General features: G+C 47.2%; 1 protein-coding gene across 2 annotated transcripts in view; it reads left to right on the forward strand.

Annotated features, from left to right (window-relative positions):
- The window catches only part of MYOF (myoferlin), a 173,666-nt gene that overhangs the window by 59,626 nt on the left and 99,346 nt on the right, over positions 1-14,694 (forward strand). For both annotated transcript variants that reach the window (XM_023226269.1, XM_023226270.1), the window contains exons 6-7: positions 11,107-11,273; positions 11,932-12,060. In XM_023226269.1, coding sequence (XP_023082037.1) covers positions 11,107-11,273; positions 11,932-12,060 — 296 coding nt within the window. The remainder of the gene's footprint in view (positions 1-11,106; positions 11,274-11,931; positions 12,061-14,694) is intronic.

Below are 14,694 nucleotides of genomic sequence, written 5' to 3' on the forward strand. Positions count from 1 at the left end.
GTCATCTGCCAGCCTCACCCTCCCAAAGTGCTGGGATTACAGGCATGAGCCACCAAGCCCAGCCTTAAAATTAAATTTGATCTAGTTCAGAAAACATTAATGACACCTGACTATGGGACACACAGAGGTGAGAAAGCCATTGTTTTGCCACCAAGGAGCTTGCAGTTCAGTAGGAAGGTAAGAGATAAACATGAATAACTATAGTCCAGAGCTGAATGTAATACATTCCTCCCGAGAGGATTGACCAAATTGTTATACAGGAGACAATTGCTTTCAGAAAGTACTTTTTCAGCTGTGCCTTTTAACTCTGTATTCATGGTGCCTTGCACAGCCCTTGAGAAGTCAGAATTGTTAATAAATGCTTGGTTGGTTGAGTGAATGAATGAGTGAGTGAATAATAGGTGGGCATTGAATATGGTTTAAAAAATTTTTTTAAGAAGGGCATTTTGGGGCCGGGCAGGCTGCCCCCACTAGTTCACCAAAACTGCTCTTGTCAAGGTCACTAAAGACCTTCATGTTGCAAAATCCAATGGTCCAGCTTCAGGTCTCTTCTTACTCAAACTCTCTGCAGCATTTGTTCATTTAATCCCTGAAACACTTTCTGCTCTTGGATTCAGCCTATATGAACCAACACGTAGCTGCTCATCCTGGCATTCGCAAATAGAAGCGATCACCAAAGAAACTTCTCTCGGCCAGGCGTGGTGGCTCATGCCTATAATCCCTACTTTGGGAGGCCAAGGCGGGCAGATCTCTTGAGGTCAGGAGTTCGAGACCAGCCTGACCAATACGGTGAAACCCTGTCTCTACTGAAAATAGAAAAATTAGCTGGGCATGGTGGCATGCGCCTGTGATCCCAGCTACTCTGGAGGCTGAGACAGGAGAATTGCTTGAACCGAGGAGGCAGAGGTTGCAGTGAGCCGAGATTGTGCCACTGCACTCCAGCCTGGGTGAGAGAACAATACTCCATCTCAAAAAAAAAAAGAGGAGGGAGAAAGAAAAAAAGGAAGGGCATTTTGGGGAACACTAGTGAATATGCCATAGCTCCTGGCTCATTCAGAAGTGTGTTGAAAGGGAAGCATGTTCCTGAGGGCTGTAGGTGCTAGGCTGAGACGTTTGTCCTTGATGGGAAGACCATGGGGCTCCATGAAAGGTGCTCCATGACAAGGGACTGATTTGGTCAGAGCTGAACTGGAAAATGATCCTTGTGCCAGAAGATTGTTGCAGGCTGTGTTTCCAGGATTGGGTTTCTAATCAAGTGGCTTTGTCTAGTAAACTGATTATATTAGTCCAATTTTTTTCTAGGATATTTAGGAAAATCAAAGTGCTCATCATAAGCAAGTGATTCTCAATATTTAGACACAGTGAACTCATCAAGGGAGATCTCTAAACGTGCAGTTATCTGGTGCCCATCTCCAGAAAGTTTAATACAGCTCATGTGGAGGGGAGTCCCCAGTCTGTATGGAGAGCCTGATGCAGGCAGATTTCACTTGAGAAACGCTGCCGTTGTACATTTCGCCTGGTGAACGTGATGTTGCCCAGAGGGAGACAGCTCTCTGGGCTTTGTTATCCAGACTGGCTCATGGCCTGATTCATCAACTGCCCCCAGGACTGCATTTGCATCCCCGCCTTTTACGTTCCTCCGTGGTACCTTTGCTCTGGTCTATGTATTAGAATATGCTAGAAAATTCTTAGGGCACCTTTAGTGTTATTTACCCAGGAATTGGGGTGGGGTAATGAATTGCTTTCAGTAGGACACAAACATTTATTTATAAAACTTCTAACATTTTAGAAATTCAGAAACAAATTATTCTACATTCCAGCTAAGAAACTGTGTTATCTCCAAAATATTATTTGTTTTCCTGCTTCAAAACTTACTCTTTCCTGTTCTGCATTGTCCTTTTAGCTTACACTGAAGATAATATGATATTAGCCCTTTGTTGTGCTTGGGCAATGACCTTTGGCTCAAAGTGATAAAATTCTGGCTCAACCAGTACCACCATTTAACAAGACTTCATCTTGAAAAGCAGAATTAGGATCAAAGGCAGAGGCCAGGCACCGTGGCTCATGCCAGAAATACCAGCACTTTGGGAGGCTGAGGCAGGAGGATCGCTTGAGTCTGGGATCACTTGAGACCAGCCTGGGCAACACAGGGAGATTCCAACTCTACAAAAAATAAAAATAGTTAGCTGGGTGTGGTGATGCACGTCTGTAATTCCAGCCACTCTGGGGGCTGAGGTGGAATGATCGTTTGAGCCCGGGAGGAGATGAGTGGAGAGGGAGAATGTTTGGATAAAGGGGGCTGCCAGGGGCTGAAGTGGGGTTTGTGTTCCAGCCAGGAGATCCCAGTCCAGCCAGGGTGACCAGCAAGTGCTCCTCTTCCTCAGCCATTCCTAGGAGTTGCCTTCATTGGGGAGCTCTAACAAGGATCTCCCTCCCTGGCAAGGTGCAGACAAAGCGGGGTGATGGAGGTGAGGGGACAATGACCTGCAGATCTGGTGACATCTGATACCTGAGTGACTGATAGCCCACTCTCTTCTGCTTGGTAGAGAGAGGTGGTACTAGAGAAGAGTATGGGAGCCTGGAGGAAGAAGGGACATTGATATGCACTGGGGAAAGGCACAGCTGGGGATGCCAAAGGCAAACTTGACTGTATCACCAGGTCCTCTAGGGCTGCCAACTCTTCAGCACTGAGTGGGTGGACAGAAGCCATGTAGGCAAGTGTCATTATCATAAGTGACTGCACCCAAGGGCAGTTGGCAGGAGTATTGCTGCTGAGCTTCTGGAAAGAGGACACAATACATCCCAGGAATGATTACATTGCTGGAGCTATGATGGAGAGCCATTTATAAATATTAATGGAAACATCACAAGGAAGGAAGAGTGGATCACACACTCGGTTACTGATATTCAGAAAGGAGACAGGTCAGTGTTAGATGCAGTCAGAAGCTTGGTAGGATTTGACCAAGTGACATAATTGTTGGAGAGGCAGGATGGCATTCCTACAAGGGAGTTGTGAAGAGCTTGTCATAGCCAGAGAGGGACAGTGAGGAACCTTGAACCATTTTGAATCAACAGATCTGGATTTGAGCATTGGCTCCACTATCAAGCTGTGTGACAATAGGCATGTCACTTAACCTCTCTGAGCCTCAAGTTCCTTTCTTACAGCATCAGGAGGTTGGATTTAATTATATGTAGAGTCTCCTCCAGCTCCAAGTTCTGTGATTCTATTAAAACGGCCTGGTCACGGCTGGGCGCAGTGGCTCACGTCTGTAATCCCAGCGTTTTGAGAGACTGAGGTGGGTGGATCACTTGAGGTCAGGAGTTCAAGACCAGCCTGGCCAATATGGCAAAACCCTGTCTCTATTAAAAATACAAAAATTAGCCAGGCGTGGTGGTGTGCTCCTGTAGTCCCAGCTACTTGGGAGGTCGAGACTGGAGAATCCCTTGAACCCAGGAGGTGAAGGATGCAGTGAGCTGTGGTCGTGCCACTGCACTCCAGCCTGGGTGAAAGAGCGAGACTCTGTCTCTTTTTTTTTTTTTGACTCTGTCTCAAAAAAAAAAAAAAAAAGCCTGATCAAAGCCAGGGTTCATGTATCATAAGAAGCTGGGATGAGAGAAGTTTTTGTTTTTGTTTTTTTTCAGATGGAGTCTTGCTCTGTTGCCAAGGCTGGAGTGCAGTGGCGCGATCTCGGTTCACTACAACCTCTGCCTCTGGGCTCAAGTGATTCTCCTGTCTCAGCCTCCCAAGTAGCTGGGATTACAGGTGTCCGCCACCATGCCTGGCTAATTTTTGTATTTTTTTTTTTTTTTTTTTTTAGTAGAGAAGGGGTTTTGCCCTGTTGGCCAGGCTGGTCTCGAACTCCTGACCTCAGGTGATCCACCCACCTTGGCCTCCCAAAGTGGGGATTACAGGCATGAGCCACTCCATGCCCAGCCGAGAGAAGTTTCTTTGGTGATTACTTCTATTTGCGAATGCCAGGATGAGCAGCTACGCTTTAGTTCAAATAGGCTGAATCCAAGAGCAGAAAGTGTTTCAGGGATTAAATGAACAAATGCTGCAGAGAGTTTGAGTAAGAAGAGACCTGAGGCTGGACCGCTGGATTTTGCAACATGAAGATCTTTAGCGACCTTGACAAGAGCAGTTTTGGTGGACTAGTGGGGCAGAGGGCTGGCTGGAAGAAGCATGAGAGTCAGAGGCAGAGTGAAGAATGTGAGTAAAAATTATTCTTCAGAGGAGTTTGCTCCCAAGAGGGGCAGCAAAAATGGAGCAGTAACTGTAGGAGGCACTGTGAAGTCAATGAAAGTTTTGTTTTTTAAAATGCTCGGTGATATTTCAGCATGTTTATATTTTGATAGGAATGATCCAGTAGAAAGGGGGAAAATGATGAACGTAGAAAGAGGCAGAAATTGCAGAGGCGAAACTTGAGTAACAACAGGAGATAGGATCTGTGCAAATGTGGAAGAGTTGGCTTCAAGTCAGGGAGCACAGATAGTTCAGTGACTAATTGTAGCAGGAGAGAAGGCAACAGATACAGGTAGGTGATTGATTTGGAGTTGGAAAGATGTGGAAATTCTCTTCTAATTGCCTATTTTCTCAATGAAATAAGAAGCCAGGTCATTAGTGGTCAATGAGAAAGAAAGGATGTTGGAAGCTTTCAAGATGCAAAATAGGTGGCAGTTCAGAAAGGTAAAGTGATTTGACTGTGCTGGTTAATTAGTGGTCATCTCAGACCAGGATCCCGGAAAGCTTTGGGATAGATGTCTTGGAAATGTGGTAAGATGTCCAGGCAGCCATGTGAGGACACTTAGAGTTTGTGATCAGGAAATTAAAGTGAGACCAGTCCAGTAAGATGTCTATGCTTCCCAGCCAAGTTCAGCTGGCTGGGTGCAGAGGTGAAGTCAGTGGAGGGTTGAATAAACCAGGTAAGCGCAGTGAAGTGAGAGGCGGAAAGGGATCAAGGGGCATGCAGTGGGGTGGTTGCAGTGTTAGGTGGTGGGATCTAACCTGGGCTAGGGGAAAAGCAAAGACATGGAGGAAGTGGGGAGCAGGGAAGGCAGTGTGCTCATTAGATTGGGGCTGCCCATGGGCTGGAGTAAGAGAGGAAGCAAACTGGAAAGATACAAAAGATGGCCTCTTGTCCAGGCGTGGTGGCTCACGCTTGTAATCCCAGCACTTTGGGAGGCCGAGGCGGGCAGATCACTTGAGGTCAGGAGTTCGAGGCCAGCCTGGTCAACATGGTGAAACCCCCGTCTCTACTAAAAATACAAAAATTAGCTGGGTGTGGTGGTGGGTGCCTGTAATCCCAGCTACTCAGGAAGCTGAGGCAGGAGAATCGCTTGAACCCGGGAAGCAGAGGTTGCAGTGAGCTGAAATCACACCACTACATTCCAGCCTGGATGACACAGTGAGACTCCACCTCAAAAAAAAAAAAAAAAAAATGGCCTCTCCAGTGGATTGAATAGTGGCCCTCTAAAACGCATGTCTATATGGAACCTCAGAATATGACCTTATTTGGAAACAGGGTCTTTGCAGATTAGTTAAGATAAAGTCACACTAAATTCAGTGACTATTGTTCCTTGTTTGTTTTGTTTTTTGAGACAGAATCTCTCTCTGATGCCCAGGCTGGAGTGCAGTGGCATGATCTCAGCTCACTGCAAACTCCGCCTTCCAGGTTCAAGCGATTCTCCTGCCTCAGCCTCCCAAGTAGCTGGGACCACAGGTGTGCACCACCACGCCTAGCTAATATTTTTTGTATTTTTAGTAGAAATGGGGCTTTGCCATGTTGACCAGTCTGGTCTTGAACTCCTGGCCTCAGGTGATCTGCCCACCTCAGTCTCCCAAAGTGCTGGGATTACAGGTGTGAGCTGCTGAACCTGGCCAACTTGTTCTTATGAGAAGAGGGGAGGACACACAGGGAGAAAGGCCACGTGACCACAGAGGCAGAGACTGGAGTAATGCAGCCATAGGCAAGGCATGCTTAGGATTGCTGGGAGCTACCGGCTAGGAAGAGATAGGAAGGATTTTTCCCTCGAGGCTTCAGAGGGAGAACGTCTCTGCCAACATTTTGATTTTATACTTGTAAGGTTTGGAGCTGTCAGGGAATATATTTCTTTATTTTCTTTTCTTTCTTTTTCTTTCCTTGCTCTGTCACCCAGGACAGAGTGCAAGGGCATGATCATGGCTCACTGCAGCCTTGACCTCCTGGGGTCAGATAGTCCTCCCACCTTAGCCTCCTGAATAGCTCGGACTACAGGCATGCACCACCACGCCTGGCTAGTTTTAAAAAATTTTTTTTGTAGAGATGGGGGGTCTCCCTATGTTGCCCAGGCTGATCTCAAACTCCTGGGCTCAAGCGATCCTCCTACTTCGGCCTCCCAAAGTACTGGGATTAGAGGTGTGAGCCCCTGCGCCTAGCCAGATAATAAATTTCTATTGTTTTAAGTCATCCAGTTTGTGGGACTTCCTTACGACAGCCTTCAGAAGCTAATACAACCAGCAGCTTCCTGTTCAGTGGGAGATTCCTGACTTGGTGTGGCCCTCTGTGGTGGTGAAAGAGTAGCTCTTTGTAGATCTACTTGGCTGTGGATCACACTCATGCCTGGGTCTCATGAACAGGGCCTGCCAGCACAACTGCTAGCATTTTGCTCATGACACAGCTTGCACATGAGGGTGTGTTTAACAGTGCCATAGGGGCCCCCTCGTTCTTTGTGGAACCCATAGCATTCTTTGTGGAGCCCATACCATTGTTTAATCCCCTGCAGCTTCCTGCCACATAAAGGGGAGGTTTCCTGCTCGAATATTCTTCTGCTGCAAGGCACAGAAGCTGGCTGTCACCATGGCTTAGGCTGGTTTCCTCTGACTCATCCCTTTAGCCTAAAGTCTGAATAGCAGAAGACGTTCCCAGAAGAAATGGGCTCTTTGTTATCTGCAGGCTGATTCTAGAGCATCCATTGAGAATGTAATGAGTACTTGTCCAGAGTCCAGCATTGCAAAGGGGTATGATTGACCTCGACTTTTTCTCCTGCTTACTGCCATAAACAATCACTGGCCCAAAATGGTATAATTTACGGCAAGGAAGATGTCCCACTTAGGCCCAGGATGACGGAAGGAAGTTCGTCTTCGTTGTTTGGAGGAACCCAACAGCTCTCAGCCCCAGCCATTGTTTGGTCCAGGACAGGTTTGCAGAGGGAAGGCGCCTGGCCCCCAGTGCTTCCCTGAGGCTGGTGCCAAGGTTGGGAGGAGCACCCCTTCAGCCGTCTGGGTATTCTTTTCTGAGAGCTGTTCAGTAGTTTTTCAAATGTGAAGGCACATTTGTGCCTGGGATCCTGTTCCCCTTCCCATTTATTTACTCATTCCACATTTATCAAGCCCTTTCTATATGCTTTATGTAAGGTGTTCTGTAAGGCATGGGGCAGATACTAACCCAGTGGCGCTAGAGGAATTAAAGACACACACACAGAAATATAGAGTGTGGAGTGGGAAATCGGGGCTGACAGCCTTTGGAACTGAGAGCCAGGAACAGAGATTTACCCACATATTTATTGACAGCAAGCCAGTGATAAGCATTGTTTCTATAGATTAGCTAAAAGTATTCCTTATGGGAAACAAAGGGATGGGCTCTGGCTAGTTATCTGCAGCAGGAACATGTCCTTAAGGCACAGATCACTCATGCTATTGTTTGTGGCTTAGGAACACCTTAAGCGGTTTTCTGCCCTGGGTGGGCCAGGTATTCCTTGCCCTTATTCCGGTAAACCCACAACCTTCAGCGTGGGCATCATGGCCACCGTGAACATCACGAAAAGCTCTTCCATCTTTCTTCTCTTTACAGTGCTGCAGAGATTTTGTTTACGGTCAGTTTTGGGGCTAGTTTATGGCCAGATTTGAAGGCCTGTTCCCAACAGATACAGAGAAGCAAAGGCAAGCTCCCTGCTTCTGAAATGCCTGGGACTAGAGGAAGCCTATGGGTTGACAAGCAGGTGCAAGACTGTGGCAAGGACTAGAAAGAACCATGTGGCCGGGCGCGGTGGCTCAAGCCTGTAATCCCAGCACTTTGGGAGGCTGAGACGGGTGGATCACGAGGTCAGGAGATCGAAACCATCCTGGCTAACACGGTGAAACCCCGTCTCTACAAAAAATACAAAAACTAGCTGGGTGAGGTGGCGGGCGCCTGTAGTCTCAGCTACTCAGGAGGCTGAGGCAGGAGAATGGCGTAAACCCAGGAGGCAGAGCTTGCAGTGAGCTGAGATCCAGCCACTGCACTCCAGTCTGGGCGACAGAGCAAGACTCCGCCTCAAAAAAAAAAAAAAAAGAACAATGTGTGAGTAGGACAGAGTGGGACTAACTCCATCTGGAAAAGGTGGGGAGGATGTGTTGGAAGATAATATGTTTTATCTGAAACTTAAGGAGGAGAGGAACTTACCTGGTAGAGAGTAGGACAAAGAAGATTCCAAGAGCTTGCATCCAGGTGCCCTAAGAGAAAAAGCAGGTAAGCCCTTTTTTTTGACGTCTCTTCAAGAATAGGCAAGAGGAGGCCCAGATCATCTTGCAAAGGACAAAAATTTCTTATCTTTGGCTTCCATGAGGTTTTCTCAGTAGCCTGAAAAAGATGTTGTACTAGCAGGACAACATGTCCTTTACCTGCAGCCTGGTTTTAAATCCGGTTTTAAACCAGTGAGACAGGGTGAAAACTTGGTCCTGGTTTTAGCTCAGCTTCTAATAACCTAACCACAGGCAAGTTGCCTCAGCTTTCTGGACCTCAGGTTTTCTGTTCATAAAATGGGGCGAAGGGTAGGTTGGATGAAGGATCTCTAAGGTCCCTTCTAGGACAACATTCTGGGAGTCCATGGCTACTTGAAGGAAGTGCGAAGTGAGGATCTGGAGAGTGTTGAGTCAAAGGATCAGAGGACAGAGTAGGAAGTCACACTCAATGAATAGGAGACAAAAACAGGGGCCCACAGAACAACCCAAAAATGTAGATCAGGGGAGGAGAGCTGCCACGATCTAAAAATATGTATATGAGCACTGGTGTTCAAGGCTGTGGAAGATCCAATATGGAGATACAGAAAAGGCCAATGAGCTTGGCAAGGAGAGATTGTGATTGACCTTTGAAGAACAGAAGCCAGGCTAGGATGGGCAAAGCATGAATGAATGGATGGTGAGGAGCAGGGCCCACCCTGGGCTGAATTGCAAAGCAGTGCATATGGAGGCCCCCTCTTCCCTTGTGGCTGCCTCTTCCTCACTATGAGCCCCCTGCCTGCTGTGCTGCCCACTCTAGCGCCCCATCCCCATGCCCCACATAGCTGGTTCCAGGAAATGTCCTGTGCTCCAGAAGAAGCCCCTTCCAATTGCAATGGTCTGAACGTTTGTGTCCCTCCACAATTCATACATTGAAATCCTAACCCTGAGGGTGATGGTATTAGGCAGTGGGGCCTTTAGGGAGGTGAATAGGTCATGGAGGCAGAGCCCTCGTGCATGGGATTAGTGCCCTGATAAAAATGGGCCCAAGGGAACTCCTTTGCTCCTTCCACTGTGGGAGGCAGAGAAGGCTCCAACTGCATACCAGGAAGTGGGCCCTCACCAGACACCAAATCCGCCAGTGCCTTGATCTTAGACTTCCCCACCTGCAGAACTGTGAGAAATACATTTCTGTTGTCTAAAAGCCACCCAGTTTGTGGTATTTTGTTATAGCAGCCCAAACAGATGAAGACACCGACCGAAACTGCACAGCAAAACTGAAAAATAAAAAGTTAATTTATTGGGTGCTGCTATATGCCAGATACTGTGCTAAAGGCTTCAGCTATAGATAATTACACCTTTACAGTAACCCTGTGGTAAATACCATCATTTTACTCTTTTAACAAATGAAGAAACTGAAGCTTAGAGAAATTAAGAAACTTACTCAGACTCACATAGCTGGAAAGTGGAAGGTGGGGAATGGATTTGAGCTCAGGCTGCACGGCTTCAGAACCCAAGATTTCAAGAGCCATGCTACATAGTAATCTGATGAAACTCATTCATACCAGGATGTGAATGACTGACAGGTGACTGTCTGTGGAAATTAAATCCGTTTCATGATCTTGCATCATAGAGAAGGAGTTTCAGCATCCAAAAGCAGAGTTCTGACAGGGAGGCTTGTCTTCTAGGCTCTCTTAGATTATATTGTGCAGATTATCAGAAGTTTTAACTCTTTGTGTATTAAGAAAAGAAAAGCTAAAGTTTGTCAGTGAGTTTCAAAGATCTCGTGAATAAAAGAAAGGGGAGAGGTAGTAGGCAGAGTTGATATTTGGTTTTTGGTTTTGTAAAGAGAGAAAGATCTGTGTCTACTTGAAGGCATAGGAAAGGCTGCAATAGAGACAGAACCCCTGGAGGTACACAAGAGAGAGGAGACATCTGGGGAACCTGAAAATATTCAGGAGGTCGTAGGATCTAATGCATGTCAGAGGGTTGAGATTTTCACTCTGCTGAGCAAGGTAAACCTTTTCCTGAGTGCAGAGGAAAGGTAGGGGGATAAAAGAGAGGACATATGTGTGTGAAAGTGACAAGCCAGGAGGAGGAAGGGAGAGCACGATGATCACCTTGGTGCTTGGCAAGAAAATGAGGAGAGTTTCTTTTCTGCCATGAGAGTGGAAAGAGCAGTTGTAAATTAGGAGGGTCAAGCAGGAAACAATATAAATAGTTCACGAGCAGATCTCTAGAGAAAAGATCTGCAGTGGGAGGGATGGAGTTGAAGCCTGTCCTTGCAAGACTTCAGTGTTCCATGGCGTTTCTTCCTTTCTCCATCCTGACACTGATGAGAACTCAGTGATCCCTGGCTGGGTGCGACGGTGCCATCTCCTCTCATTGTCCCTGTGATCTCTGCCATTCTCTTGGTCTCTTTTGAAGGCAGCCTGAGCAAGAGCCCCGATGCACCGTGAACACATTTTCCTAAAGAATTTTTCCAAGTCACAAGAAGTGCCAAGTTAGTGTCACCAAGAGGATCTCCTTCACCTGCCACTTTAGGAACACTTAAAACATGATGGCAGACGAAATGTGTCCTGGAAACCTGAGCCTTCGGACATTTACAGGATAAGGGCTATCCCTCACTGGGTTTCTTGCTGATATTTTAGGAGATGGGGAAGAAGATGAAGGTGATGAAGACAGGTTGGACAATGCAGTCAGGGGCCCTGGGCCTAAGGGGCCAGTTGGGACGGTGTCGGAAGCTCAGCTTGCTCGGAGGCTCACCAAAGTAAAGAACAGCCGGCGGATGCTGTCCAATAAGCCACAGGACTTCCAGGTAGGAACGGCCTGGTGCTCTGCATCTTTGTTTAATCTTCACATTGCCCATCTGCTGGCAATTGCAGTGATGTTTCAGTGGACCTATTCCAATGGACAATGGCTCAACTAGTAAAGGGAGATGTCAGTGCATAAACCCAGTAAGAGAAGCTCTCCATCGTTCTTCTGCAGGCACACGTGGGTTTAGTCCAGCCAGATGACAGTCTCCAGAGAAATAAAACTATAATTCTCCTTCCCTTTGGCAGAAGGAAAGAGCTAATCAAAGAATAGAAGCACAAATACTGTGTTTTTTTGTAGCTCTGGGCACTGTCTTAGACTTGGGAGGCAGCTGTGGAGTGGGTTCATCACTAGGCTCAGCAAGACCAGGTACATGGCTGGAGTCTGAGCAGTGACCTCCACCTGCCCTGCCCTTTCCCAGGCCAGCTTTGAATGATTTCATCCCCACAGCTGCTCTTGGTCTCTATAACCCCACCCTAGTTCCCATCTTGGGACTGAGCCCACGTGGCCCTGCCCAACTGGTAGCACCTGGTATACCACACCGCTGCCCTGGCCTGGTGTTAGCAATCCTAATAGGCGAAGGAAATGAAGCAACACCTGAGGATCCTAAGGATCCCACGTGCTGGGAAAGGATGGGTGACCACCCCTCTTCTGTGCTGCAGATCCGCGTCCGGGTGATTGAGGGCCGACAGTTAAGTGGCAACAACATAAGGCCTGTGGTCAAAGTTCACGTCTGTGGCCAGACACACCGAACAAGAATCAAGAGAGGAAACAACCCATTTTTTGATGAGGTAAAGGGGTTGAGAGGCCATGTTTCTGCTCGTGAGTCCCACAGGGGAGGGAAACACGGGAGCAGCTTCACTGGTGAAGACGCCACTGAGTTCCAGTCAGAGATCACAGGAACAAAATTAGGTGTAACCATGTGAACACATGGCAGGGTCTTGGACAAAGCCCTGGAGTTTAAGCTTCGTGGTAAACCCACTTCTGGAGAAATGGGTAAGTAATAAATATAGCTTTTGTTTGTTTGTTTGTTTTTTGAAGATGGAGTTTTGCTCTTGTTGCCCAGGCTGGAGTGCAGTGGCGTGATCTCGGCTCACTGCAACCTCCACCTCCGGGGTTCAAGTGATCCTTCTGCCTTAGCCTCCCAAGTAACTGGGATTACAGGCATGCACCACCACACCTGGCTAATTTTGTATTTTCAGTAGAGACGAGGTTTCACTATGTTAGTCAGTCTGGTCTTGAACTCCTGACCTCAAGTTATCTACCCACCGCCAAAGTGCTGGGATTACAGGCATGAGCCGCTGCGCCCAGCCAGTATTTATTTAAATAAAATTGTTCACTTGGGACAATCTAAAAGGTATCTAGCTTTTAGATATCTAAACGCTAAATGATGTGAAGATCCAAGGCTAAGCAGGTATGGGGGTACACACCTGTAATCCCAACACGCAAGAGGCTGAGACGGGAAGAGTGCTTGAGCCCAGATGTTCAAGACCAGCCTGGGCAATATAGTGAGACACCTTTAAAAAAAAAAAGTATCTGGTCCCCTCTGTCGGTGGCTCTCAGAGATGCTGTTGCCTTTCTGGTGTTTTTGTGACAGCTTCTTGATGATCCCTTCGACCCTTATGAGAGAGGACGTGATGTGTCCTAAATCTACCTTTGCTTATTCTAATTAGCAAGGTGTCTCTGAGGGACAACTCTCTGTGACTAATCCAGTTTTTTAGAGATGTCAAAACATACTTGGCTGCAAAAATAATATATGTTAAAGGAAAGCAGTTATTAGCACACAGGGGTTTTGTTTGTTTTGCCCCCCTTACTGATTTTTTTTTTTTTTTTTTTTTTTATTGAGACAATCTCGCTCTGTTGCCAAGGCTGGAGTGTGGTGGTGCAATCTCAGCTCACTGCAACCTCCACCTCCCAGGCTGAAGCAATCCTCTCACCTCAGCCTCCTGAGTAGGTGGAACTACAGGCACACACCATCACGCTCAGCTAAGATTTGTATTTTTAGTAGAGATGGGGTTTTGCCATGTTGCCCAGGCTGGTCTCAAACTCCTGGCCTCAGGTGTTCCACCTACCTCCGCCTTGCAAAGTGCTGGGATTACAAACGTGAGCCACTGCGCCCTGCCTCCCAGTGAGAATTTAGCCTGTGCTATTACCCTCTTTTATAACACTCCACAAAAATACGTGATACCTTGACAACCATCTCAAATGCCACAAAACTCCATGACTGGGCTGTGGGGAGAAATGATATATTTAGGGAACTTTTCAGAGTCTTGCCCAACTGTACTGAGAAGACACATTTCTGGGATTCCTCAGGCCTATATCTCCTGCTCTGTCCTCCAGCCCAGGCCTGTCTTATCACACTTCCTCTTCATTCCCTACAGCTTCTAATCCCAGCCCTGGCGTTTGTCCTTTTTTTTTTTTTTTTTTTTCCTATCTCTTTATTCAGAAAAGACATGGTTTCTTCCATGCAGCATTTCTCTTTCTTCCCCTTTGTTCAGACTGGCTTCTAGCTCTGTAGAAGGCCCCATTTTCTTCTCACCTATAACCTCTCCCCGTCAAAGGAATCGCAGACGACAGCAGGCAGCCAAGTACAGTAGTATACACATTCTCACAAGAGGCAGGGGCTGCACAGAGATGGGGCACTGGAAATGGACTTGAGGAAAGGCAGAGAGAGATTCACGTTGAGGGCAAGACTGGATGGGGAGGGGAGGAGGCAAGATGCTGGATTACTTGGGCCTAACACGTAAACCCTGTCGATGCGTTGATAATGCAGGCTTCCTGTTGACTCAGCTACATTCCCAGGAGCCCAGCAAACATCTCCACCTTCCTCAGAATTTTCCTATTTTAATGAGTTTGAGGGGGATTAGATCTCTTGGCAAAAGAGAAGACCAGTACATTAATCAATAAAAAAATTTTATGGGATAGGAGAAACAAAAGATGATAAAAACAAATATATACATATAAAAGAGGTTTACTAAAAAAGTTTCTAGTATGGCCAGGCGTGGTGGCTCACACCTATAATACCAGCACTTTGGGAGGCCGAGGTGGGTAGATCACTGAAGATCAGGCGTTCAAGACCAGCCTGGACAACATGGTGAAACCCTGTCTCTACTAAAAATGCAAACAATTAGCTGGGTGTGGTGGCGTGCACCTGTAGTCCCAGCTACTCAGGAGGCTAAGGCAGGAGAATTGCTTGAAACTGGGAGGAGGTTGTAGTGAGCCAAGATCGGGCCACTGCCCTCCAGCCTGGGTGACAGAGCGAGACTCTGTCTCACAACAAAAAATTAGCCTGGCATGGTGATGGGTGGCTGTAATCCGAGTTACTTGGGAGGTTGAGGCAGGAGAATTGCTTGAATCCTGGAGGCGGAGGTTACATCGAGCCAAGATCTTGCCACTGCACTCCAGCCTGGGCGACAGAGCAAGAC

Source organism: Piliocolobus tephrosceles, chromosome 9 (assembly GCF_002776525.5).
Source record: "Piliocolobus tephrosceles isolate RC106 chromosome 9, ASM277652v3, whole genome shotgun sequence".
NCBI lineage: Eukaryota > Metazoa > Chordata > Mammalia > Primates > Cercopithecidae > Piliocolobus > Piliocolobus tephrosceles.